We start from the raw sequence: 25,559 nt of genomic DNA on the forward strand, positions 1-25,559 counted from the left end.
ATACAAATCCAAATATATGATTACCAAAGGAAGCGTTCTAAAATATTTTTAAAATAAGACTACATAATAAAAAGACACAGTAATTATACAAAGTTACACTAAATATACTCATAATAAAGACAGTAAAATATGGCAGAGCTAACACAAGACACAAGTCCATGTTGATTATAAATGAATGAATTGAAATTTTGATGATAAAATATATCTGCACAGTATATTACAGGGAAAGGGTCAGTCTCCCTAAAATATAAAAAAAAAGATATTAAATAAAGAAAAAAAAACCACTACCACCTGTTAGAGAAAAAAATGAGAAGACATGGACAGACAATAAAAGAGAAAGTAAAAATGACCTTAAATATATGGAAAAAGAAAAAAAGAAAAAAAAATCGATGCCTTACCCATCAATGCTACAATATCTCCACCTCCCCCCCCCATATATATATTCACACACAATACACACACATTTTGAACTATTTGGGTAAAAAAACAAATTTTTTTAAAAATCACAATTTTGGAACACCCAATGAAATAATCGATTCAGGCAAATATCAGTGGATAGGTTGTGAGGGACTAGGATATTCATTTGGATGCCAAAACATTACCCTTCAGAGCATCTGCTAAGTCCAAAGGGAAAAAAATGAACCCTTATATTGGTGAGATCAACCAAGCGACCAAATTCAGCATCCTAAAAGTGAACAGCCTGACATGATGCCCTCCTGAGGGATTCAATGTGAAGTACACAGCATCTCTCCTGAAATGTTGATCTGAATCTCATCTCGTGCCTGCTTTACAGGAGGTCTAGCAGATAGAGTAACAAGCTAAACTACGCCACGAGGCAACGGCTAGACAAGCACAGAGGGCGGCATGGTACTTCACACCTGGTCTGGCTCAAGGAGTCAATGCCAAGGGGCAAAGGGGAGGCGACCGCTGGAGATAAAGAGAGGAAAGAGCTCTGGCCAAACGCAATGAACCGTAACCAGACACAAGTACAAGCACAAGTAACAGGCCACCTGAGGACAGTGAGGGACTGGTCTTTAGATGAAACCAGATTTCTTCTCCTCTTAGGTGTGCCCGTGGTTTCCCCACTCAGGATGGGCCAGGTTACCCACCGTAACAAAGAGCCCACACCCTCAGTGGCTCAGGACAAAGGTCTGTTTCTCACTCCCACCCGTGAAGCACCGTTTCAGAAGGAAGACACTCCCCGGTCTACTGCTCTTCGTACAAGACAAATTCAGCTTTTCCTTTGAGAATGAGAGATGCTTACCAATCGGGGTAGGTGGCTGCAGGCAGTGCGCCTTGGAGGTGATTCTCCTGCCATCCTGCATCAGAATCTCCAAGATATTTTAAGATGCAAATGCTCTATCGCTATGTAAATGCTTTTTAACCCCAGAGTCCCAACCAACACTTGCTGAGTCAGAAGCTCAAAGCTAGGGCCTTAGGAGTCCACTACTAAGTCTTATAGCTCCTGAAGGCTGCTTTCAGTTACACATTCCACTATTTTATAAAAGCTGCTGTGCAAAGGATATTTTAATCTGCTCAGTGGTAACTAGAGTAGCATTAATACTGTTTATTAAAATGGCAGAGGGCTTCCCTGGTGGCTCACTGGTTGAGAGTCCGCCTGCCGATGCAGGGGACGCGGGTTCGTGCCCCGGTCCGGGAAGATACCACGTGGTGCGGAGCGGCTGGGCCCGTGAGCCGTGGCCGCTGCGCCTGCGCGTCCGGAGCCTGCGCTCCGCAGCGGGAGGGGCCACGACAGTGAGAGGCTCGCGTACCGCAAAAAAAAAAAAAAGTTACCTGTGGGGGCTTCCCTGGTGGCGCAGTGGTTGAGAGCCCGCCTGCCGATGCAGGGGACGCGGGTTCGTGCCCCGGTCCGGGAGGATCCCACGTGCCGCGGAGCGGCTGGGCCCGTGAGCCATGGCCGCTGCGCCTGCGCGTCTGGAGCCTGTGCTCCGCAACGCGAGACGCCACAACAGTAAGAGGATCGCGTACCGCAAAAAAAAAAAAAAAGGTAGAAATTCGTGTTTTTTTTTTTTTTATAAGATGGCAAGCACTACCGTATACTCTTTTAGAGATAATCAACCATTCTAAATTACAGGCTTTTTTCCAGTACAGGTTCCTAAAGCTTATAGTGACTTTTAAAAAAAATTGTATTGGAGTATAGTTGATCTACAGTGTTGCGTTAGCTTTTGCTGTACAGCAAAGTGAATCAGTTATACATATCCACATATTCACTCTATTTTAGATTATTTTCCCATATAGGTATAGTGACATTTTTAAAAAGAGGTTCTACATTTTACTTAATCAATCGAGGTATGCTAATGCCCACTGCACAACTACACAGAGCAGCCAACAAAATAGCTCAAACCCGGGCCATGACAATGGACCGATGTCATTAACAGTCTGCAACTGCTCTGCGGAGCACTGCAGGTGATTGCAGGCGTTTCGTGCAACTTGGAACGCCAGCTGGAAATTGTCCAGTGTTCTGAAGCTGACCTTCTGGCACAAGGAGAAAAAGTCAAAACACACTGGTTACACATCTCTAAGAACGGCCAAAATCCAGAGCACTGACACCGCCAAATACTGGTGTTTGAATGTGAAGCAGCAGGAATTCTCATTCATCGCTGGTGGCGGTGCAAACAGTGAAGCCGCTCCGGAGGACTGACTGGTGGTTCCTTACAGAATTGAACGCCCTCTTACCACACAAGCCAGCAGTCACGCTCCTCGGTATTCACCCCCACCAAAATCTGAACGCAGACGCAGATGTTTATACAGCAGCTTTATTCGTAACTGCTAAAACTTGGAAGCAACCCAAATGGCCTACGATAGGTGAATGGATAAATCGACTGTGGTCCACCCAATGGACTATTATTCAGAGCTAAAAAGAAATGAGCTAGCAAGCCACGAAAAAACATGGAAGAACTTTAAATGTAGATGACTAAGTGAGAGAATCGGTAAGCAATGTGAGAGGTTACTTACTGTGTGATTCGTGCTGTATGACATTCTGGAAATGGTAAAACGATGGAGATGGTAAAGAGACCGGTGGTTGCCAAGGGTTGGGGGAAGGGGAAGAAGGGTGGTGGAGCAGAGAGGATTTTTAGGGCAGTGAAAATACTCTGTACGGTATGTAAAGGTCATTATACATTTGTCCAAACACCAAGAGTGAACCCTAAGGTAAACTATGGACTTCGGGTGATTATGATGTGTCAGTATAGGTCCATTGAGTTTAACAAATGTACCATCTGGCGGGTGATGTTAATAATGGGGGAAGCTATGCGTGTGCAGCGCAGGGGTATATAAGGAAATCTCTGCACCTCCCCTCCAATTCTGCTGTGAACCTAAAACTGCCCCCAAAATAATGATCTTAAAAAAAAAAAAAAAGACGTTAACCTGACACTACCCCCTGCCCTGCTACCCCACCAAATAAATTAAAAAAAAAAAAAAAAAAAAAAGAGGTCTTGCAGCCATCTTTATTTAGCCATGATTCCCCAAAAGCTACTTCTAGCCTAACCAACTTGTTCAAAACACCCCCAAATAAAGTCTCACTCTCCTCTGCCAGGCAACTTCCTCTTCCTGATCACATCCAGGTCTGTCTCTGGAGAGACACTGCGCCTTAAAGGTACAAATTCGTTGGATACCGCCTTCTATCAACAGGTTGAGAAGGGCACAATGAAATAGCGATATGACAGCAGGAAGTGACAGGATCACACAGAAAGTGTAGTGACATCATCAATTATACCTGCTGAACCCTTTAGCGCACTATGCTTATTTTAAATACTGTGGCAATTACCTCTGTAAATAATAATGACTATTTATCAACGTCCCCTTTGGAAAAATTAACTGCTCAAACCTTATACTGGGATGACTGGTGTCGTTCGCAGGTCCATTTGCCTTACATGAGCGAGAAAAAAACCCACCACAACTGGATCCCATGTGTTTTTTTCAAAAAAAAAAAAAATAATAATAATTCAATGTAAAACAAGAACATTTCATTACCTTTAAACAATGTACGTAATAATATACATGCTATACAATCCCAAACACACTGAACACAAATGCAATCTTGTAAGACATATACACAACCTACTTTTTGCCAACATATACCCTGTAGGTCACTTAGGATGTTAGGTGATTTCTCAGCCCATGTGTGAGCATATAAACACACACATATATATGCCTCAAACTGAAGATTAAGACAATAAACCAAAGAGTTGAAATGTAAGAAGTCTGCCGGGGAAGATTCTAAAACCACAATCAGTAACTGGAACCAAGTAACAAGGCACAATGGCTTCCCTTTGTGGTCACAAAGCTTACGTTTCTTGTCCCAGTGCTTAAATATGGAAATAGACATGGCTACATCACAAACTGTATTTTATAGTGCATTTCCATTCCTGTGTAAAAAGAAGTATTTTTCTTATTACATAATGCATTACAGAAGAGCATTGGAAAAATAAATAGGATAAGCTCATACAATAAAGCCTTTTTTTCCATTTGAAAAAGTTAGGTATGTTCAAAATTAATATAACAGACGTAGCTGTAATAAAAAAGACGCGTAAGGGATCCTGTGCAGACTTGCTAGTACCCTTGAATCGTAGCTTGTGCCGCCCACGTTAAACTGTCCATTTTAAAGCCAGCTGGGCGACACCGTCAACTGAAAGTCATTTTCTATTTTTTTTTTTTTTTTGGTGCTTTAATAATATGTACTAGTACAGAGAATAAAGTTATCAACAATATGGCAAAATGAAACTCTTCCTAGCATTTAAGGTTTTTTGTTAAACATTAACTTTGTATTAGGCTACCCTTAATTTTCCTTTTTTTCTTTTTTTCTTCTATGTTAACAGAGAAGAAAAAAATGTTTCACAGAGAAAAATTCATGCAACCAAGCAAAATCTAAACTATCCGTATTCCCTTTTTTTTTAACCCCAAAATTCTTGGGTAAATTGTAAGTTTATCCTAGGAAGAACGATCCTTTGAGAGATAAAACAGTTTAAAAATATCCAGATATGTACTATTCATTGTTTCTAAGAACACTTTAGAGCTTTAGCTTCGTAAACTTACATAGTTATCAAAGGAATAAAGCCAACCACAAAATAGGAATCAACAGGATGCAGTAATCCATTCATAAAAGACAGTCAAATGTGCTTACACATATACAAGAAATCAACAATGTAAGTTTTAAATAATAAGTCGTCAAATGTAGCACTGAACAAATTGTAACCAGAACCAAACCGTCAGTTGCGTTAATTTTGGCCACGGAAGTGGGACCAGCCCGACAGGAGCCTGGCAGTGTCCTTCGACCACCATTTTGTTTCCACAGGGGCACTGCGGCCTGCAGCTCCCGCGGGGGCCAGAGCGGCTGCTCACAAATACAGCCGGACTGACCCAACCTTCTTGCTCTAGGCTCTAAAACCGAAGAGTAATGTAACGAATAAACTGAGATTTTAAGGCTTTCTTAGAAATATTTTTCATGGCACTTCAACAATAAACACCACTAAGAGGCAAAATTTGCAAATATTCATAGTTACACAGTTACATAACTGAAAGTACATGCCACGTCAATTAGTAAGTAAGGGACCACTTTGTCAGTTTTGTTCTCTGGCAATCAAATTATACTCGTGGAAGGCTATTCCTGTTTGGCTGTAATTAACATGTAAATCATAGACATGTCAGTTCACTAGTGCACAGTATAAACTGCATCTGGAGGAAACTGGCCAGGACCGCCTGCTTCTTAAAGAGCTGAAGGTCATTCATTTCTCGCTAGAATTGCAGCTGAACTGCCTTCTCTCACAAGAGCAGTTACCATCCTGGCTTCAACTATCAACCTACTGGTCAACTCTAAGATCATCATCAGGCAGATTCCTGGGGTCACGCACACAGACCATCCTCACAATGACCCCCTTCTCGCACCGCAGGCAGCCAGAAATCACTCTCTCTGAGCCTAACACGTCATTCTGGCCACGCCATACTCTGAGCCGACCACCGCAGGCTCCGACTTGGAAAACTCGTCTGCGTACTCGCTGTAGCGGTTATCTGCGGGGTTGCTGCCCTCTATAGTTCGGAGAGCGTCATTCACAGGCAGCAGAGTCTGCTCCTTGAGACTGTACAAGGAGGTTTTGAGGGCAGGTGATTCAGGACGAACTGAATTTAACAATTCCTTGGTGAGAACTCCATCTGTCTGCTTATTTTTACGTTGCTTAATTTGCTAGAAACAAATCCAAATTTGAAAAAAATTACAAACTATACACGCTACATGTTCAATATACGTTAGATGAAAGCCGACTAAACTCGAGCTTTTGCAAAAGTTTTTTTATGTGCGATGCGAAATTAAATCTCAAAAAATTAAAATCTAGTGTAGGTGAGACATGGTTGAGAATCCCAATTGTTTACAACTTTTGCGACGGAAAACATACTTGACGGAAGATGATCACTAGGCCTTTATATTTGAAAAGCACCTACATTTCCTAGAAAGTATAAAAAGTAAATATTTTATAATGAAAGAAATATATATGTGAGACAGCCACCCTGAAATCACAGCTAAATAATGTAACAAACACACACTCATTTAGTCGAAGGCGTGACGGCCTGAAGAGCTTTCTTATGTGGTTTTCCTATAATGGTTTGGTAGGTAAGCACAAAAGGTATAGAATACAACAGAATTTTTTTGATTTTAACAGATTTTAAAAGGATTCTTTGGCAGAGCTCCACCCTCTCCAGACCCTTGGAGTGAACTCCAGACGGCCTTCTTGCACCGTCTATACCTTGGGCTTGCCCCTCCTCTAGGTCACTCAGGCGGTCATGACCTCCTTGTCTGAGACGTGACCAGCAACACTCCTGTCTGGGAGGCAGACAGGATGGTCTCACTGAGTTATAACAATTGGCCAGGATTTTTAAAAACATGTACTTACTGATCCTTTTTGTTACATATAATGGTAAAGAAACGTCTTAGGGTGGAGAAGGATTTCTTGAACAGAGATACAAAAAGGCATAAAACATAAAGACTGATCAATTTGACTATATTAAAGTTCACAGTAACTATATGAAGCATACCATAAAGAAAATGGAAAAGACAAGGAAAGACTGGACAAAGCCATTGGTGATACCCATTTAACTAAATAAGAAGTAGTGTGTGGTATATAAAGAATTCTTATAAATCAGTAAGAAAAAGGCAAATACACCAACAGAAAAATGGTCTGAATAGGCCATTCGCAGAAAGGGAAAAGCCGAGTGGCGAACAAGCAAGAAAAGTCATTCAACTTCACTCGTCGTGGAGATTCCAAACTGCAAACGACTGAAATGTCTGGCACAGCAGAAATGACGGACTGTGACACCGTCACACAAGAGAATACGGTACAGTAGTTACTGATCAAACAGATGAATTAAAGCTACGGGTACCAACGCGGATAAATTTCAAAACAGTGTAGAGCAAAGTGAAGCATGACAGTGTGACAGCCTTTGTATAGTTTTAAAACGTGGTTTCTTAAGCGGAGTGAAGGGTACCCGGGCATTCGTGTTGTTTGTTGCCCTTTACGCCTTATCCATAACTACTTTCTTTTGTATTTTTTCAACATATAATAAAAATAATATTTTAGGGCTTCCCTGGTGGCGTGCAGCGGTTGAGAGCCCACCTGCCGATGCAGGGGACGCGGGTTCGTGCCCCGGTCCGGGAAGATCCCACGTGCCGCGGAGCCAGCTGGGCCCGTGAGCCATGGCCGCTGAGCCTGCGCGTCCGGAGCCTGTGCTCCGCAACGGGAGAGGCCACGGCGGTGAGAGGCCCGCGTACCACACACACACACACACACACACACAATAATAATATTTCAAATCATATGCAACAATATTATAAATTGTTTGTGGATATAAACACATATAGAGGCAGCATAACGATATGCCCAGGAATGACTAACACCAGACTCAGTGCAGCAAGTGTACTGGGGAAGACTCAGTAGGGCTCACAGGGTCTGCAAATAGACCGATAATGTGTCTTTCCTTCAAACAGTATCATGAAGGGTCTGAATCAGACACCGTAAGTGTTAAAACCTCACAAAGGTAGGTGGTGAATACCCTGATATTTATTATATCTCTATTTCTCTCTATATTATACTTCGAATAGTTCAATGTGTTTTAAAATTCAGAGAAAGAGATTTAAACTAACCTATTCAAAGCAGAGGAGACCTGATTTTGAAGCACCCATGAGTACTTTCAAGATTTCTATCGATATGTATACTACATGTACACTGAGAGCACAAGTAAGGAAATAAACTAATTTAATATTCCAAATATATTGTATTAGATACTTCAGAATACTTACAGATTCTAAGTCTTTAACATCTTTCTGTAACTGCTTATTTTGCTCATTCATATTCATAATGATATTAAACACAGACTGCCTAGGGTGCAATGTTCGATCAAACTGGTGGTACATGTTTCTCCAAAACCTTTATGACAAAAAAAGAAAAAAAAAAAAACTTCAATAAATTGTGTTGGAGAAAAATTGAGTACAAATACTTCAATAATGCCAGCTTACTTAAAATTGAAAGATACTGTATTTGGCTCCAAAACTGCCAATTTCTCCGATGTGGAACTGTAGAGAGGATTGAAGTACTTCTTCTGGTCATCCAAAAGAAACGGCCACAGGGAGTAAGTCTTCTCCTTTAACCTAATGTGAGGAGAAAAACATGAAGATCTTTCCCAGAGACGCTAATGCTCACTTTTATAAAGCAGGCAATCATTTCCCGTGTAGATTTAAGTTTTAGTTTTTACTTCTATTCACAGTCTAGCCTCACCTCTGAACTCTTCAAACGTACACTGTACGTCCTTTTCTGTATGTAGGCTACACTTCAAAACAAATTTTAACTATTGACCCAAGAGTGTGAGGGGTACGCAGAGTATATTCAGCTTCAGAAAAACAGACAATAAAATCTTTACAGTAAGACTCAGTTCTGTATCATCCTGTCAAGACAGTTTAAGTTCAACTATGATTTATGTTAGACCTAAGCTCAACAGGAAAGAAGCAAGCCCATCTCAATCAACTGCCTTACTTGAGTTCTTCTCTTTCCTTCTGACAATTTCCAATAAAGTTTCCAAATTGGCATGAATGGATATGTTCATGGATCTGGAGAAGAAACGCTTCATTGAATTCGAAGGCTTGTGGAAACTGTTCCGTCAAATGCCACACACATTCCAAGAACTGAGTGAACACCGGTGAAACTTCCTTTGGGTCACCATCCAAATGGCCACACCTAACCCCCCAGAAAGTACAAGCTTTTGAAAATGCCACTGAAAGAGGTCAACTGTTCGGGTATTGTTAAATTTAAATACATATATCCCACCCCCCAAAAATCCTAAAACATTGTTACACTGGCATTAAAAAAAAAAAAAAAAAAAAAGTCATGTTTTTATTGAAACAATTTACACCTATGAGTTTTTCAACCACAATTTTAACGGGTCTGTTACATTCTAACTACTACAATGCAGACAAAAAGGAAGGTAATAAACTGCTATGAACATTAACAAAAGTATCAGACTTGAAAAAAATGACAGAAAAATAATTAAATCAGTCTTCGTACAAAAAAAACACCACTCTCACCTCCCATCAGACTTGGGAGTTCATGAAGAACAGGAACATTCTGGTACTCTAAATTAGTTCTACTAACTTTACAAAGTACCTAAATGTGTAACTGTGACTCACCTCTCCGAATACTTATGTCCAAAGGAGATCCAATCTTTTTCTATTAAAACCTTAATGAGAAAAAGTAAAATCCATTTTGTAACCACCTTCAATTCTTTTTTTGTTTAGAATGGATTAAATCCTATTATCTTAAAAACAGCATTTACACTTTTAACTTATGGTGGCAAACAACGAAAATTTTTAAATTACAGGCAAAAGACGGCAAGAACCTGGGTTAGAGGTTGGTTTAACAAGGAGTGAAAATGATACATAAAAAGAAATACAGTAGTCTTGTGACTTAAATTTACTTCAGTTGCATTTATTACATTTTAAGTGAAAAGTGCATGTTATAAAACACTATTGCATTGGCATTTTTTGTATGTATGATAATATATGCACAGAAAAAAGGTTAAGGTTACCAGTGGTTACTGGGTGGCAAACTGGGGTGGATGTTTAAACCTTTTGGGTTACGTGTACGTTACTTCTGTAATACTTTAAAAAAAAAGGATGGTAAAGAAACCAATGAAAAGTTTATATTCAAATTCAAACATTGATATGCAACCTCCTGAGTGCACTATTTCCTGTTACAACTCTACTGAAATAATAGGTTTCTAATTATTATCGGTCTAATCGAAACAACATTATCTTCTTAGTATTTACTATACTTTCTAATTTCATTATATAATCACCAAGTACATTCTTTTCAAGGTCAAAACTGCCACTTTTAGCTCCCCTGACTTTGCCTTAAATCTCTCCAGAAGGCCACAGCGCGTGCGGGGAAAGATGCAGATTCTGGAGTCACCCCGCACGGGCTCAGATCCCAGTGTCCCCGCGCCCACACCCGGCAACCTCGGGCACGTGGCCTGGGCTGTAGCCTCGGCTTCTACCGTGGGCCCTCCGCCACCCTTCCACACAGCCGGGTCTGAAACTTAACTCAACACTGCTCTCACGAAACTCACTGCGCCGCTTCTCTCAGCGCAGTCCATCCTGGCAACTGAGTCCAGAGCCGGGAGGCAATCCGAGAAGAGGCCTCTTCTCCGCCACCCACACCCAGTCCGTGAACAACTCTTACTCCGCTGTCGCGCCCACTCCTCCATCCACGTGGCACTGCCTTACCTCTGGCCCTCTTTTCTCTCCCAAGTCATCCTCACGGCTTCTACGCGGCTCTCCGGGCCTTCACTCCCGCCCCTCTGCCTTCCGGACACCGTCCTTTCACAAAGATGAGCTCTGAGCATGTTCCCGTTTCCCGCGTTTAAAGCCTGTTGCGGGCTCTCACCGGCCAGCAGGGGCAAGTCCAGCTGCCTGCCAGACTTCTCCCCCTCGGGCCCCAGCCCACCCCGTTCCTCCGTGCCAGCCTCACCCCTCACACAGCCTGCACCCTACTCATCACCCGCCGGCTGCAGTCGCCTGCAGGAGCCACGCTTTAATCCTCACCGTTCCTCTCGCCTGGGAGGCTCCGTCATTACTGCATGCTTTCATCTGGACGCCCGGCAGACAGAGAGAGCCAAACGCGGCCAAGGAAACACCCCTATCTCACACGCTCAAGGCAAGCAGAACCTTCCTTTATTAGAAGCCCTTGCATTTGGCCCGTCCCAGATGCAACATGCTGGCACCAGGAAAACAATCATTCTGAAAGGGGTCTGGCTGTGATAGGCCTTACCCTGCTTTAAGACGGCACTGTGCTTCATAATTCTAAGCTAATAAAAACTGCCTACCAGCTCTTCATTTATTTTACCTGCCCGGAGTTAAAACATAAACTGTGAAAACAGGAGTTAAGCTGATCATGTTCATGCGTTAAAAAGCACACAAAACCCAGGAGCCGGGGCTTTAGCGCCACAAAGCAGGAAATCTGCGCAACTAGAAATTTCATCTTCAGATTTAAAACATGCTCCCTAAAGTGTAGTTACAATTAACAAGTGAAGGTGTTTTAAATAGAAAATTTCCTCTAGAATATAATTTATAAGTACTCTTATCTATGTCTTGTCTTACTACATGATTTACATTTGTTAGATAAAAATGAGGGAGAAATACTGAATATTTCTATTGCAACATTTTACGGGGGAAAACCACCTTTTAATCTAAAACTTTTTGTCAAAGAGATGGCACAAGTAGAAATTAATCTAACTCAGAGTTTCTCAACCTCAGCAGTACTGACATTTTGGGCCAGGTAATCGTCTATCGTAGGGACCATCCTGTGAATTATAGGTTATCAGCAGCTGGGCCTCCACCAGCTGGACCCCAGGTGCACCCTTTCCCTTGGTTTTAACAATCAAGATGACTCGGGGGGACAAAAGCAGTCCTGTCTGAGACCAGTGCTCTGGCCAAACAAGTCCTTACCATGAATCCTCTGACTGTCCTGTAGTAGGGATCCAATAAGAGAGAGCCCAGGGAACAGACCTGGGAAGTCCTGTCCCAGCCATCAGAGCAATGTACCAGCACACTCGCATTTTCAACCATTACTGCCTGAAAAGAAAGACCACACACTTCGATTCTAGCAAAATCCATTTTAGGCAAATCAGTAAGTGCTACTTACTCAAAAACCAAACTAGCAGGTACTGCATTATAAAGAAGAGCTAGGACTGCAATGATTCTGTTGTCACAGCATAATAACCTCCAAGGAACCAGACAAAACACAAAGTGAACAAACAAAAAGCACAGACAAAATGCTGTTTCCATGTGTCTGGGAATTTCTTTTGAAGTTCCTACATTAAGTGCTACATGATATTTTTAAAGTTCAAATTAAAGTGAACCTCATTAAAGAGGTAAAACATACTAAAAGTCACCTGGCAGGAAAGGATACCAGCACCCAACAGAATAACTCCATTCCTTCCCAACCAGTGGAAGCCCAGCTCAAACATGAATGAAGAAGGGTTACTTTGGCTAAGAAGATTGCAGCGTCCGTAACGGCTTTGATATGGCGCAGCCATCCTGCGTTCTCCAGACCCGAGTAGAAATCACTGACGGAAAGCCCTTTGGTACCACTGACTGCAAGGGGAAAGACATTTCAGTGAGAAAGGAGCTTGAGTGCCCACTTCTATTCAAGAGACCCCCTAGGGGAGCAAGGTGGGGAAGAAGAGAAGAGGACAAAATAAACAGGCAAGACTCTATACGTGAACACATGCTATTAAAAGCTCAATAATGGAGTTTTAGGTACATTTTTCTGTCATTTCTCGTGCTTCAAAAATTGCTCCAATACCCTTTTAAAAAAAATTTTCAACACAAGTGTGTAATTAAAAATAGTCTGAGATTTCAGTTTTTTAAATTCCACACCAAGACTGGAAAGATAGCTTAATATTTAAATGGAACACTGTCATAAATTAATCTTCACTGTTCTGACTAATCTAGAATATCTAACAATAGCAATTTTTTGTAAAACCGTTAGAATTATACTGTCTAATAAATATAGTAGCCGCTACTGAAATACAGCTATTAAACACTTGAAATGTGGGTAGTCCGCAGTAAGATGTAAGTATAATTTCTAGGACTTAAAGGAAAAGAAGCAAAATATATCATTACTAATTTTTTATACTGATCACATGTTAGCATGTTTTTAATAAATTAGGTTAAGTATATCATTAAAATTAATTTCAACTGTTTTTTACTCTTCTGAACGTGACTACTAGAAAATATTTAATTATATAATTTAAAATTTTATAATGTGACTAGCATTACATTTCTATAGGACAGAGCTGCCTAGAAGGTTAGCAATAATCGTACCTTCCAATAATTTCTGAAGGCTGGACCGCATGACATGAATATTTTCAATTCCAACAAACTGAAATCTAATATTAGAATAGTTGTCTTCATTTTCATAACCTTTTCCAGCTGCTCTGTTGGCCATTGCATTCAGCTAAAATTTTAAATTTTAGACATTTAAGAGACAAATTGCCTTTATCTTTTAGTTTACCAAAATATCATGAAAACACTAAATAAACCACAATTTAGCTAGCAGAGTTTAAAGGAACTCATCAAAAATGAATATACTACCATTTTTTAATAAGTGAACAGCGTCATATATTTTATTCATAGTGCAGAAGGATCCTATAAAGTAACAAAATGATTGCTGTATAAGAATCAGATAAGAAGTTCCCCACATATAATTCATGAAACGAATTCACGTATGTATTTAGTCAGTTCTCCATATGCTTGTAATGTTTTAAAATTTAAAAAAAGAAAGAAATGTCTCCTGCCCAAGCCCTATATGATTCAGTGTTGAGCAGAGCTGGGCAGTTTTTACAGAACGAACTTAGAAGATTCGCTTCAGAACAAGCCAGGAGCACTTGCTCATTCAGAAAGCCACAGGGAGCCTGAAAACTCACAGGAGCCTGAAACATGCACCAGATTGTTCCAGGTCCTCCACATTCAAGGTTACTGGAAGCCCACACCATATACGACACGGCATGTGATGAGCTGGCCTGATACACCTTCAAGAATTGGGCCAAAAATAGCCCAGTTTCTAGGGAGAGAAGACTGCCTATAGGCCCACGGTCTTTGGTTATTAGATCAAACGCTATCAGAGGTTAAGATTTGGCATGTTTAATTCTTTCAGACTAGGATTTCATACGGTACGTCATGATAATTTGCTAAATAGTCTTATGAACTTGGATGAAACAGAACCTAAGTTGGAAGAAAAAGCTGCTTTGCACACAGTGGATTGGGGCCCAGGTTGGTTAAGAAGTACAGTTAAATTGTGTCTACTGACCCACTGGTCATTCAGCACCCGTGATGGCTAAGGCAAGAGTTAGGTGTTTAAATGCTTCCACATTATTACCACTTGAGTTTAACTAGTAAAACGAACCCATCAAAGAAAGATCTATTTTCTGTGTAGGAGTCGATTATATAAGTAAGAGATATGAGGGCCTGAGAAACAAATCACCCTCAGACCTCATGTTCAGAAAGTCTTACATTACAATCATCTTTTTAAATCTAGTATTACCTAAAAATAGTTCTAAGCACTTAACCCACCCAGATTATACAAGGAAGTAAACTAAAATTTTTCTTACAAGAGGTATCACCAACACCCTTGAATTCTAAGAAAGTCTTTTTTTAAAACAAAAGAATATCAAATTATCAATTTCTAATTTTTAATACTTCTTAATTTATGCAAATTAATCTTATCTTCTGTTTTCTCCATTATCTTTTGTGAAAGTGCATAATGATGAGAATTACTTCTAAAACAACTACCATTCCTTTCAACAAAGCTGCCTAAAATTGTGTTCTCTATCATTCAATCGCTTTTTCCCATCGCTTTCTCTTATTTTCTCATTATTCCAGATTTTTGAAGAAATTCTCACTATAATTCTGCCAATGTCCTTTTGTGTAGCCCACCAGCTCTGCATGCGATGCTATAATAAAAATTAAAAGTAATGTTAGCTATTACCATGGAAGATTTTAATTACTTTAGTTTCAGTATCTTACATGAATGGGTTGTTTAACTGTGTTTACAAAAGGAAAAAGGGATTCTAACATTTGTTCCAATGATAAAAATTTATCCTGACATTATAGATACTTAACAGAACTATTTACTGTTCACTATTTATAATTCCCTAGTTCAATATTTCCTAAGTTAGCTCACTATCTATTTTCCTTATTTTCTTGACTATTCCAAATTACAGTCCATTATTTTAACAGTGTTTTGCCAATTAAAAATTCCACCAAAAAAAGTAGTAAGAATTTCTAATTTTCACAACACATACTCTTCAGTATTTCTTCACCATAACATAAGGCTTACATATCATCTAGAGCTCCCAGTATAAAATTCAGGTTTCCTAAATTTGTATATATATCAGAAGACATAAGAAATCACCACCTGGGTTACTGGGAAATTGGTCTCCTAAGTTGGTACCCTTTAAAAGATTGATTTCATCAGTATCATTAGCCTCCGTTAATTTACAACTAGGATTCAGATATGTTAAATATGGATGAAGTGATCAGTTCCCACTAACTGAACTAGCAGAGACAAGTGAACTGCCAAGCCATACTAGACTTAAGACACATACTCTGGGCCTGGTGTCCATGACATACATGTAGCGGTTGGCTGGGTTGGCTTTGCTGATGGCCTGAAGTAAGTGCTCATCCTCCAGGCACCGGGCACTGAATCCTGACAGTGGCTGACTACAGCGACAAATGGCGGCCTAGTTTTAGAAAGAGAGGAAACAGATTATCCAGAGATGTCTAACACACGCCTCAAAGACAGGCTTAAAGGAAGAGAACCCACAGTTAAAATCAAACGTGCAATCTATTTAACAGTCAGAGAACTAAGATCTCGCATGCCTCACAGCACAGCCAAAAAAACAAAAACAGAAAGCAAAACAAAAACAAAAAACGCTATAGCAAAAATAAAGGAGCCGGGAGATGGACTGGAGATAAGGTTGAGGGAATCTTCTAGAATGAGATAAAGAGGAGAGAAATTAGAGGGTATTAACTTCCTAGCATAGAATGTTTATGCTAGGAAGCCCACCTGTCAACAAACACACACAAAAGTACAAAGAAAATTAACACAAGAGAGGAAGCTACCAAAGAAATAGAGGGCCAATTTCCCAAAACTGAGTCCTGAGTTTCCATGTAGAATTTAAAACAACATGCCAAGGCCTGAGATCACTGTGAAATTTCAGGACACTGTGGGAAAAGAAAATTCTAAAACCTTCTCAAGGAAAAAAATCCAGTCACAAAAGACTGGGAGTCAGAACTGGCATCCATCCCTCAAGTTACCAGCGATGAGGGCAGGGCAACGATTCACCCTCTCCGAACCACAGCTCCCCCATTTGAAAGGCACAGGGAATACCGGAGACTACCTTATAAAGCTATATGAGGATCCCGTGCGTATAAGGCATTAAACATGCAGCACCTCCCGGCCTTCTGTGGAGACCACAAAGGTAAACCGTACCGGGGCGGGCAAGCCCAATTACAGGATCTCAGTGAAAAGTCTCCTCCACCTCTTCACACAGCAAAAATCCTTCTGACCTGAAGAGCTGACTGTTAAAATGGGAGCCTGAAACACCCTTGGCTCTCTCCCTTTTCTCAATAGTTGGCTTTTCAAAACTATCTGGTTTCCCCCAAAACAAGCAGGATCAAAAGAGAACCACGGGAAAGGAAGAAGAATCGATCTGTTCACCAATCCTGTCATTTTCAAGTCACTACTAGAAGGAAGGAAGGAAAGGATGAGAGGGAGGGGAAGGAAGATGACAAGTATGAAAGTTTCTGTGTTTCAGATAATTCTGTTTTAAAATTTTAAAAATGTAATCAAGGGAAAAGCCAGCATTTCTCTATCGGCAACACTGTAACAATGACCGCTAAATGCAAAAATAAGTGTTCTTTTGGACACAATCCGAAGAGGGGTTACACTCCATTTGTAAAATCAAAAGATAGCTTCCTGGGCTTCCCTGGTGGCGCAGCGGTTGAGAGTCCGCCTGCCGGTGCAGGGGACGCGGGTTCGTGCCCCGGTCCGGGAGGATCCCACGTGCCGCGGAGCAGCTGGGCCCGTGAGCCGTGGCCGCTGCGCCTGCGCGTCCGGAGCCCGCGCTCCGCAACGGGAGAGGCCACAGCGGTGAGAGACCCGCACACCACAATGAAGAGTGGCCCCCGTCTGCCACAACGAGAGAAAGCCCTCGCACAGAAACCAAGACCCAATGCAGCAAAAATAAATAAATTTTTTTTAAAAAGACAGCTTCCTACCTCCTTACTTTGATGATAGTAGCAAAGAACTGGGAACCTCCCCTTGCTCCGGAACTTGGAACTACCAACAATGATTGGTTTGCTTGCTATTCGGGGAACATAAAGTTCTCTGGGATAAGTTTCACAAATCTGTAAAAAAATCAAATAAAATATAACCATTCTACTCATAGTTCAAAAACCAAGAGGTTAAAAATCACCTTTAAAAACCACTAAAACTTATTAAATGCAAGAACAGTACTTGGCAGTACACAGACAAGTCACTGCTACGACGGTCTCTGACCCTCACCTCCAGTATGTTTTCTGAGCCCCTCCAACAGGTGACAGCGTTTGCTGAGCCCCTTACCTCGTAGTCACGGTTGGCGTCGGACAGCTGCCAGTTGGAATTCGGCAAGCCCATCCTCTTATACTCCTCAGCGAGGTCGATGAGCTGCCAACCTCGCAGCCTTTCTGAATCATTTTGTTTGGGATTATAAGAGAATGCATAGAGATCTTCATATTTTGCTATGGTATACAAAACACATGAATGTCAAAATGCAATTTATAGGACTTAATACACTACAAATGAAAGAAATTTTTCAGTTTTATCCCTCCATTTAAAAAAAATCTTCAAATAGATAGCTAATACCTGAACATACTTGAACTTAGTATTTTCTCAGTTCTTTGATGCAGATGATTATACCTAAAGGCACACATACTGATCTGGGATTCAATTTACACCATCAGCAAAAGCTAGTAAACAGTACAGACTCATACATTAAATACTCTACTGCAATATTTCCTTTTCTTAAAAGTAAAATTTTAAAGATACAAGTAGACCCTTCCCACCCACCACCTCTCCCAAATGAGATGTAAAATGGAAGCCCACCGCTTTAATGGAAAGCTAGAGGTGGCATACAGAACCTGAGATCGCATATACACCCCGACAGGACAGTGCGGACCCAAATCGTCAAAGGCGGCTCAGAGCTCCAGCGAGCACCCGCTCCTGAACAAGGCCAAGCTCCAAAGCCGCAGGACCATCCCCGCTGTAAGGGCTGCCCTGGGGACGAAGGGACCAACAGCACAGGCCTCCAGGGTTAGGAGAACAGAGTGAGTGTGGACCTGCTCCCAGACCACCGCGAGCCAGGCGTCCAGCACAAAGGAACAGTCAGGGACCGGCGTGCTTTGCCTCCAGAGAGAGCTGTGGAGTCCAGCACGTCGGCGTAGGGGCGTAAAATCCCAGGGGGTTAAGCAGTAATGCGATTCCTCTCCAGGGCCGTGTCGCCCTCACCGCCACCTCTGCTAAAGCAGGGGTCACCCTCTCTCTCTTCCCTCAGGCTCCACTCCCTCAGATTAAACGACTAGTTCCACTGCTACCAGAGGAGCCTGACCGTCCTTAACTTCTCGTTCAGGAATCAATTTCCAAGTCATTGTTCTCAGTTGTGGGATACCACTAAAAAAAAAAAAACAAAACAAAAAAAAGCTGTGCTCCTGGTTATCAACTTTAAAGACATCCACATAAATCTATGGTTTTCAAGTCTGTACTACTATAAACGTTTTGCTCTTTCCTTCTTATTATCCTTTCTTTCCTTATTATTACCCCTTCTTCTTACAATTCAGATCCGAAGTTTCTCATTATTTCTAGGCCAAACTTTTTGGAACAGAGTGCACAAGACCTTGGCTTAAGAGTACTTAAAGTACAAACTAACAATAATGAGATATTTTTAAAGTATCTTAGATAATCCATCTCATTTGAGCAAGTAAGCTTTGGTCCTGAAGAACAGCACCTTGTTTTGACAGCTGTAGCAAAGAGTTGTAAATATCGTGGCAGTCTCTTTCTCTGGGAACGATGAAATGCACAGTCCGGAAGTTCTTGCACTGGATCACAAGAGGGCATCCAGAAGTCGTGAGAGCTAGTTTCTCCACCGAGGCAATATGGTGGTGCAGTATCTACAGCATGAGAAAACGTTTGACCACCGTTATAAACAAGCACTAAGTGTCTTACTCGCTTTCCAGAGTGCATACGTGTTAGAAACGCCCTCTTCAGATAAAGTCTCAAAGGTTATACACTACACACTCAAACTTAAACTTATAAATGACGAAACACCCAAGGCGGAAACACACCCTGATACTTTCCCATCACTGCACGTGTTCCACACAGCATCAGACCCTGAGAACGGCATCTCCTAAACACCTCTGCACCCTGTCTCCTTCTCTCCACCTCCACTGTCACAGCCCTAGGTGCAATGTCCCCACTGTTTCCCACCTGAATTACTGTAAAGAGCCTCCTGAATGCTCTCTCCACACCTACTCTGGACACTCTCTAAGCCATTTCCTACAAGGCAGAGGAGTGACCATTAAAAAACAATTACACAGTTATCATATGATCCAGCAATCCCACTCCTAGGCATATACCCAGAAAAGATGAAACCTCTAATTCAAAAAGGTAACATGCACCCCAGTGTTCACCGCGGCACTAGTTACAACAGCCAGGTCATGGAAGCAACCTAAATGCCCGCTGACAGATGAGTGGACAAAGAAGATGTGGTACATGTATACAATGAAAGAGTACTCAGCTGTAAAGAGAAGTAATGTCACATGCAGCAACATGCACGGGCCTGGAGGTTATCATACTAAGCAAAACAAGTCACAAAGAGAAAGACAAATATATCACATATCACTTATAAGTAGAATCTAAAATACGATACAAATCAACATACCTACAAAACAGAAACAGACTCACAGGCATAGAGAACAGACCTGTGGTTGCCCGGGGGAGGGGGGGAGGGGACGGAAGGACTGGGAGTTTGGGATTAGCAGATGCAAACTAGTATATACAGGAGGGATAAACAACAAGGTGCTACTGCATAGCACAGGGAACTATATTCAATATCCTGTGATAAACCACAGTGGAAAAGAATATGAAAAAGAATATATATGTGTGTAACTGAGTCACTTTGCTGTACAGCAGAAATTAATACAACATTGTAAATCAACTATACTTGAGGCTAGGGAAGTGGGAAATAACATGACTAGATAGCTTTTTTAAAAATTGCTTTTTATTTTATTTATATAAATAAAATAAAATAAAAAGCAATTTTTTAAAAAGCCACCTAGGGGTGGGATAGGGAGGGTGGGAGGGAGATGCAAGAGGGGGGAGATATGGGGATATATGTATACATATAGCTGATTCACTGTGTTATACAGCAGAAACTAACACACCCTTGTAAAGTGATTATACTCCCATAGAGCTGTTTAAAAAAATAAAATAAAACAGAAAAGTAAATAAATAAACAATAAAAAAGCCACCTAGTCACTTTATTTCCCGCCTCCCTAGCCTCATTTCAGGTCCTTGCCACATCCCTAAGTTCTGGTGGCAACAGCCTTCTTTTGGCTCTTCCGACGAACCCGGCTCCTTTACACAGCACTGCGGTGCTCCTACCTCTTCACCCAGGAACTTCTAGTGTTGTTTCTGGCCTTTGCTTAAAATTCACCACCGAGAAAGAATGCTACTCCACATGACATCATTGTCTTATTAAAATAGGAGGGTAGGTGTGAACACACGACTGAAAATTTTTTGGTTGAGACAGAGAGCCAACGATTACAATTTTCTGTGCACATTCAAACTAAAACATGAGCTAGATCATGCCCAATAATACAATTACAGTAAACAGCGCAGCAGAAGTCCTCCTCACCCAGGTTTCTTTCTGCTGAGAGTCTATAAACAGCAGGTGTGTGGCCGTGAGGTACAGGGTTCCTGTTAACGACTTGTTGCTCGTACTGAATCGGTCAAGTAATTTCACTTGCTCAACCTGAAAAAGAGACAGGTGTTATTTCTCATTTCAAAAGTCGTATAAATTTTTTCTGTTACCCCAGCATTTAAATGTACATTTTCAAAATGTTTTCTCCTTCTGTTCAAAAACATCAGTTTATTTAAGATTGAAAGTTAAATTGCACATATCTTGGGGAACATATAAACCACCAACAATATAAGTATTATTAATATTTACAGTGACAAATATAACCAATAGAGAAGAACTCTGTCAAAAAGGGAACATAAATATGGAAGGGAATGGGCTTCCCTGGTGGCGCAGTGGTTAAGAACCCACTGGCCAATGCAGGGGACATGAGTTCGAGCCCTGGTCCGGGAAGATCTCACATGCCGGAGAGCAACTAAGCTTGTGCACCACAACTACTGAGCCTGTGCTCTGCAGCCCGCGAGCCACTTCTGAGCCCATGTGACACAACTTCTGAGCCCACGCACCTAGAGCCTGTGCTCTGCAGCAAGAGAAGCCATGGCAACGAGAAGCCCGCGCACCACAACGAAGAGTAGCCCCCACTCGCTGCCACTAGAGAAAGCCTGCGCGCAGCAACGAAGACCCAATGCAGCCAAAAAGAAAATAAATAAGTAAATGAATTTATTTTAAAAAAATATGGAAGGGAACAGCAAGGATATGGTATAAATAAGCATAAATGTTTTTTGTATCCAAGAGTCAATACCTTTTATTTAAAGCTGGCAAGTCAAGAAATAAATAAGGTTATTATCTGGAGTTAGGAAACTAAACTACCAGGAAAAAAAATCAATCAGGAAACAGTTAATAGGTCGCAACCTACAACTTATTCTGCTCACCTCTGCACCCAGGATACTGTCCTGTGTCCAGCTCTGTGCTTTTACTCACCCCATTCTCCCTGCCAACAGTCTCTCCTGCTCAGCTAAGTGAGAGGCATTCTTCAGGGCCCACTGATGTCCTCCTGTCTCTCAACAGGAAGCCTTCTCAGGAAATCAATTAATTACTAATGGCAGGTTTGTATTTCTTCCTGGCTCTGGACTCCCTCGCATAGATTATGTTGCATGTTGCTCCCTCGCCCTCTACAGCGGAGGCAGTGAGGTACATAGTACATCTTTATTGATGGTACATACACAGACACACACGGACACACACACACACACACACACACGGGTGCCACTGGAGAGCGGGGTTAGAGTTGGCCAAGAATGTCCAGGAGACCACTGTTTTGAAAAGACAGTATTTATTACTATTCATTCTTATGGGGGAGGGAGTAAAATAACCATTACCAACTTAAAAACATTAATCCACAGCTATAGCAGCAGATTGTAGACAGTTCTTTAAATTGTGTGCCTTCAAAACCACATAGCTAACCATTATCTCATTAACTCTATGCTTTTACCTCGTATATATTTTCTTTTCTCTTACTAAAACTGAAGAAAAAAATGCCCGCATTATGAAATTATGATTTCCAAAATAATCAGTAACTACCATTTAAAAGGCTAATCAGGGATTTCCCTGGTGGCACAGTGGTTAAGAATCCACTTGCCAAGGCAGGGGACACGGGTTCGAGCCCTGGTCCAGGAAGATCCCACATGCCACGGGGCAACTGAGCCCATGCACCACAACTACTGAGCCTGCACTCTAGAGCCCGTGAGCCACAACTACTGAGCCCGTGTGCCACAAGTACTGCAGCCCTCGCACCTAGAGCCCCTGCTCTGCAACGAGAAGCCATCACAATGAGAAGCCCACACACCGCAACGAAGAGTAGCCCCCGCTCGCCGCAACTAGAGAAAGCCTGCGCGCAGCAATGAAGACCCAATGCAGCCAAAAATAAATAAATTTAAAAGAAATAAAAAAATAAAAGGCTAATCAGCTCCTCCAAGAAATTCAATGCAAGTGTTTTTTTTTTTTTTTACTTGTAGCAGTACCCATTCAAATAAGTTAAAATTTAAATGTAAAACTGAAATATTTGGTTTTGATACAAAACTTTATGTGCATGGGTAGGGCAGTGAATTGAGTTTTAACACCTTCCTCTGGAAACTTAGAGACATGATCTAACTTAATGTATTCTAACTCCAGTCCGATAGCTGTTTTGAGAGACAAAAACTGTCAGATCATCACACACTGTCCTTTAAGACAACAGGAAAACGTCCTTCTTACAAACCTGAATGAAGAATGGAAATCAACATCTATTTCATTGCTCAGGACCATTTCTTCCTTAAACAAAAACCTGACGGGCTTCCCTGGTGGCGCAGTGGTTGAGAGTCCGCCTGCCGATGCAGGGGACGCGGGTTCGTGCCCCGGTCCGGGAGGATCCCACGTGCCGCGGAGCGGCTGGGCCCGTGAGCCGTGGCCACTGAGCCTGTGCATCGGGAGCCTGTGCTCCGCAACGGGAGAGGCCACTACAGTGAGAGGCCCGCGTACCGCAAAAAGAAAAAAAAAAAAAAAAAATCTGACTTTATTATACCACATACTTCTCATCAAAACTTAAATTTAAACACTGTTAAAACAATGGGATCAACTACTGTTGACTCGTTAACTGTATGAGGTTCGGCTGTAAGGAAAGTCCGGCCAACCAACAGCGATACCAGAAATATATACGTCACCTGTCTTATTTCCTGCAGCAATTAAAACAAAGTGTTAACGGCTCCAGAGAAAAGAGAACTGATGGATATATATGGACATGAAGGTTATCATGAGGTATCAACTCCACCCAAGCAAACAATCTGTGCCAACGTCACTCCGCAGCACTCCAGATACCCCTGGAGAAGAGAAAAAAGTGGACTGACAAGTAGTTTACAAAGGCGGGCTGGCGGGGCTGGCGGGCTGATTCTACTACCATTGAATTAAACAGTAAGGTTTTTACAAAAAAGTCCACATGAAGGGTTTAAATCTGTGGATTTTAAAAAGATCATAAATATTTCTTGTTGTCCTCCAATCACAAGCCTTAAATGATCATTTCTCTACAAGGCACAAAGCCGTGTACACACGATTCTCTACATGAAAAAAACGATCACCCCTCTTCATTTGGATCTTGACCCTCTCTTGCCCACCCCCTACTTGCTACCATTTCTCTTCAGGGCTCCACTCTCCATAGGCAATCTCAACCACCGTCACTGTTGCAGTCTGTATGTGAACGACTCCCAAACCGAATGTCCAGCTCTCATCTCTCCTGAGTTCACACTGCTGCACACATAACAGCAAGACTTCCTGACGTAGTACTGAGGTCTCAGCATATGCTCAGTACTACAGTCAGTGTTCAAATGAACATACGTGACTTTTTCTAATGTTCACGACTCCCGTGTGGTAAATACTATCACTGTCCCCACGGAAACTGAGAGGTAGGTGAGGGAATCGCGCCAGCATCAGCTGGTAAGTGCAACAGCCCAGCCCTAACCCTACATCATAGCTCCGATGCCCACCACTCTATTCTGCTCTATCCGGACACCTTAAGGGGCATGTTAAGCATACTGAGAACGAAACGGATTTCCCCTGGCCTCTAACAAATACGTTCCTAACGCTGTATTTCTGAACTGAGTTAATGTCACTCCATCCTCATCCCGTCACCCACGCTAGAAACCTCGGATCCGTCCTATGATTTCTTGACCCCTAACATTCAGTGAATCACAGCGTCTACCAATCTTATGGCCTCAATATACAAATACACAGCACGAGGAATCTTCGTTCTTAGTTCCCCAAGCAGGGACCGAGCCTCCACCCTGGGTGGCAGTGAGGAGTCTTAACCACTGGGCCACCGGGGACGGACGTCCCATGGCCTAAATATTTTTAAATTCTGCCCCATCCACCATTATTCAAGTGTTTCCACATTATAATGACAGTATCTGTTCAAGAGTCCACCTCTCCCACCAAGGCTGTGACACGCCCCAGGGCAAGGCCCGTCTCTTATTTGTGTCTGAATACCTATGGCTCGCATAGTACCGGACACAGTAAATGTCTGTTGAACTAGGGTGAACTGCCACCGAGAGACTCCCCACGGGGAGAAACAGGTGCCTGAAATTTACCAGTGGTCTCTCTTGCTGAAGTCATCGAGGCATTTATTAAATAGAGTTCTTCATAACATTATACTGGGGCTTCCCCGGTGGCGCAGGGGTTGAGAGTCCGCCTGCCGGTGCAGGGGACGCGGGTTCGTGCCCCGGTCCGGGAGGATCCCACGTGCCGCGGAGCGGCTGGGCCCGTGAGCCGTGGCCGCTGCGCCTGCGCGTCCGGAGCCTGTGCTCCGCAACGGGAGAGCCCGCAGCGGTGAGAGGCCCGCGTACCGCAAAAAAAAAAAAACAAAAAAAACACATTATACTGTTCCTCACTTCTCTCTGCCACCTTTTCCCTACAAAGTAGGTGAACGGTAGACACCCATTCCGTAACTTATGAATGAACAAATCTAAAGCAAGCATACAAATGACTAACAGAGTGTACAAGTACAGCTCAGTTCCTTTTTT

At 42.1% G+C, this 25,559-nt stretch overlaps 1 protein-coding gene across 4 annotated transcripts in view; it reads right to left on the reverse strand.

Moving 5' to 3' along the window:
- Nucleotides 1–3,964: 3,964 nt before the first annotated feature.
- MTMR6 (myotubularin related protein 6) overlaps nucleotides 3,965–25,559 on the reverse strand; it is a 28,952-nt gene continuing 7,357 nt past the window's right edge. For 2 of the 4 annotated variants that reach the window (XM_067016529.1, XM_067016527.1), the window contains 13 exons: nucleotides 21,010–21,126; nucleotides 19,102–19,264; nucleotides 17,682–17,839; nucleotides 17,339–17,467; nucleotides 15,664–15,798; nucleotides 13,382–13,514; nucleotides 12,540–12,649; nucleotides 12,002–12,127; nucleotides 9,686–9,735; nucleotides 9,036–9,236; nucleotides 8,522–8,653; nucleotides 8,306–8,432; nucleotides 4,682–6,199 (listed from right to left, as the gene is read on the reverse strand). In XM_067016529.1, the coding sequence (XP_066872630.1) occupies nucleotides 5,936–6,199; nucleotides 8,306–8,432; nucleotides 8,522–8,653; nucleotides 9,036–9,236; nucleotides 9,686–9,735; nucleotides 12,002–12,127; nucleotides 12,540–12,649; nucleotides 13,382–13,514; nucleotides 15,664–15,798; nucleotides 17,339–17,467; nucleotides 17,682–17,735 (1,461 nt within the window). In that variant the 5' untranslated portion in view covers nucleotides 17,736–17,839; nucleotides 19,102–19,264; nucleotides 21,010–21,126 and the 3' untranslated portion in view covers nucleotides 4,682–5,935. Of the gene's footprint in view, nucleotides 6,200–8,305; nucleotides 8,433–8,521; nucleotides 8,654–9,035; nucleotides 9,237–9,685; nucleotides 9,736–12,001; nucleotides 12,128–12,539; nucleotides 12,650–13,381; nucleotides 13,515–15,663; nucleotides 15,799–17,338; nucleotides 17,468–17,681; nucleotides 17,840–19,101; nucleotides 19,265–21,009; nucleotides 21,127–25,559 lie in introns of all 4 variants that reach the window. The other 2 variants (XM_059041997.2, XM_067016528.1) reach the window with 2 other exon arrangements.

Source organism: Kogia breviceps, chromosome 16, assembly GCF_026419965.1.
Source record: "Kogia breviceps isolate mKogBre1 chromosome 16, mKogBre1 haplotype 1, whole genome shotgun sequence".
Taxonomy (NCBI): domain Eukaryota; kingdom Metazoa; phylum Chordata; class Mammalia; order Artiodactyla; family Physeteridae; genus Kogia; species Kogia breviceps.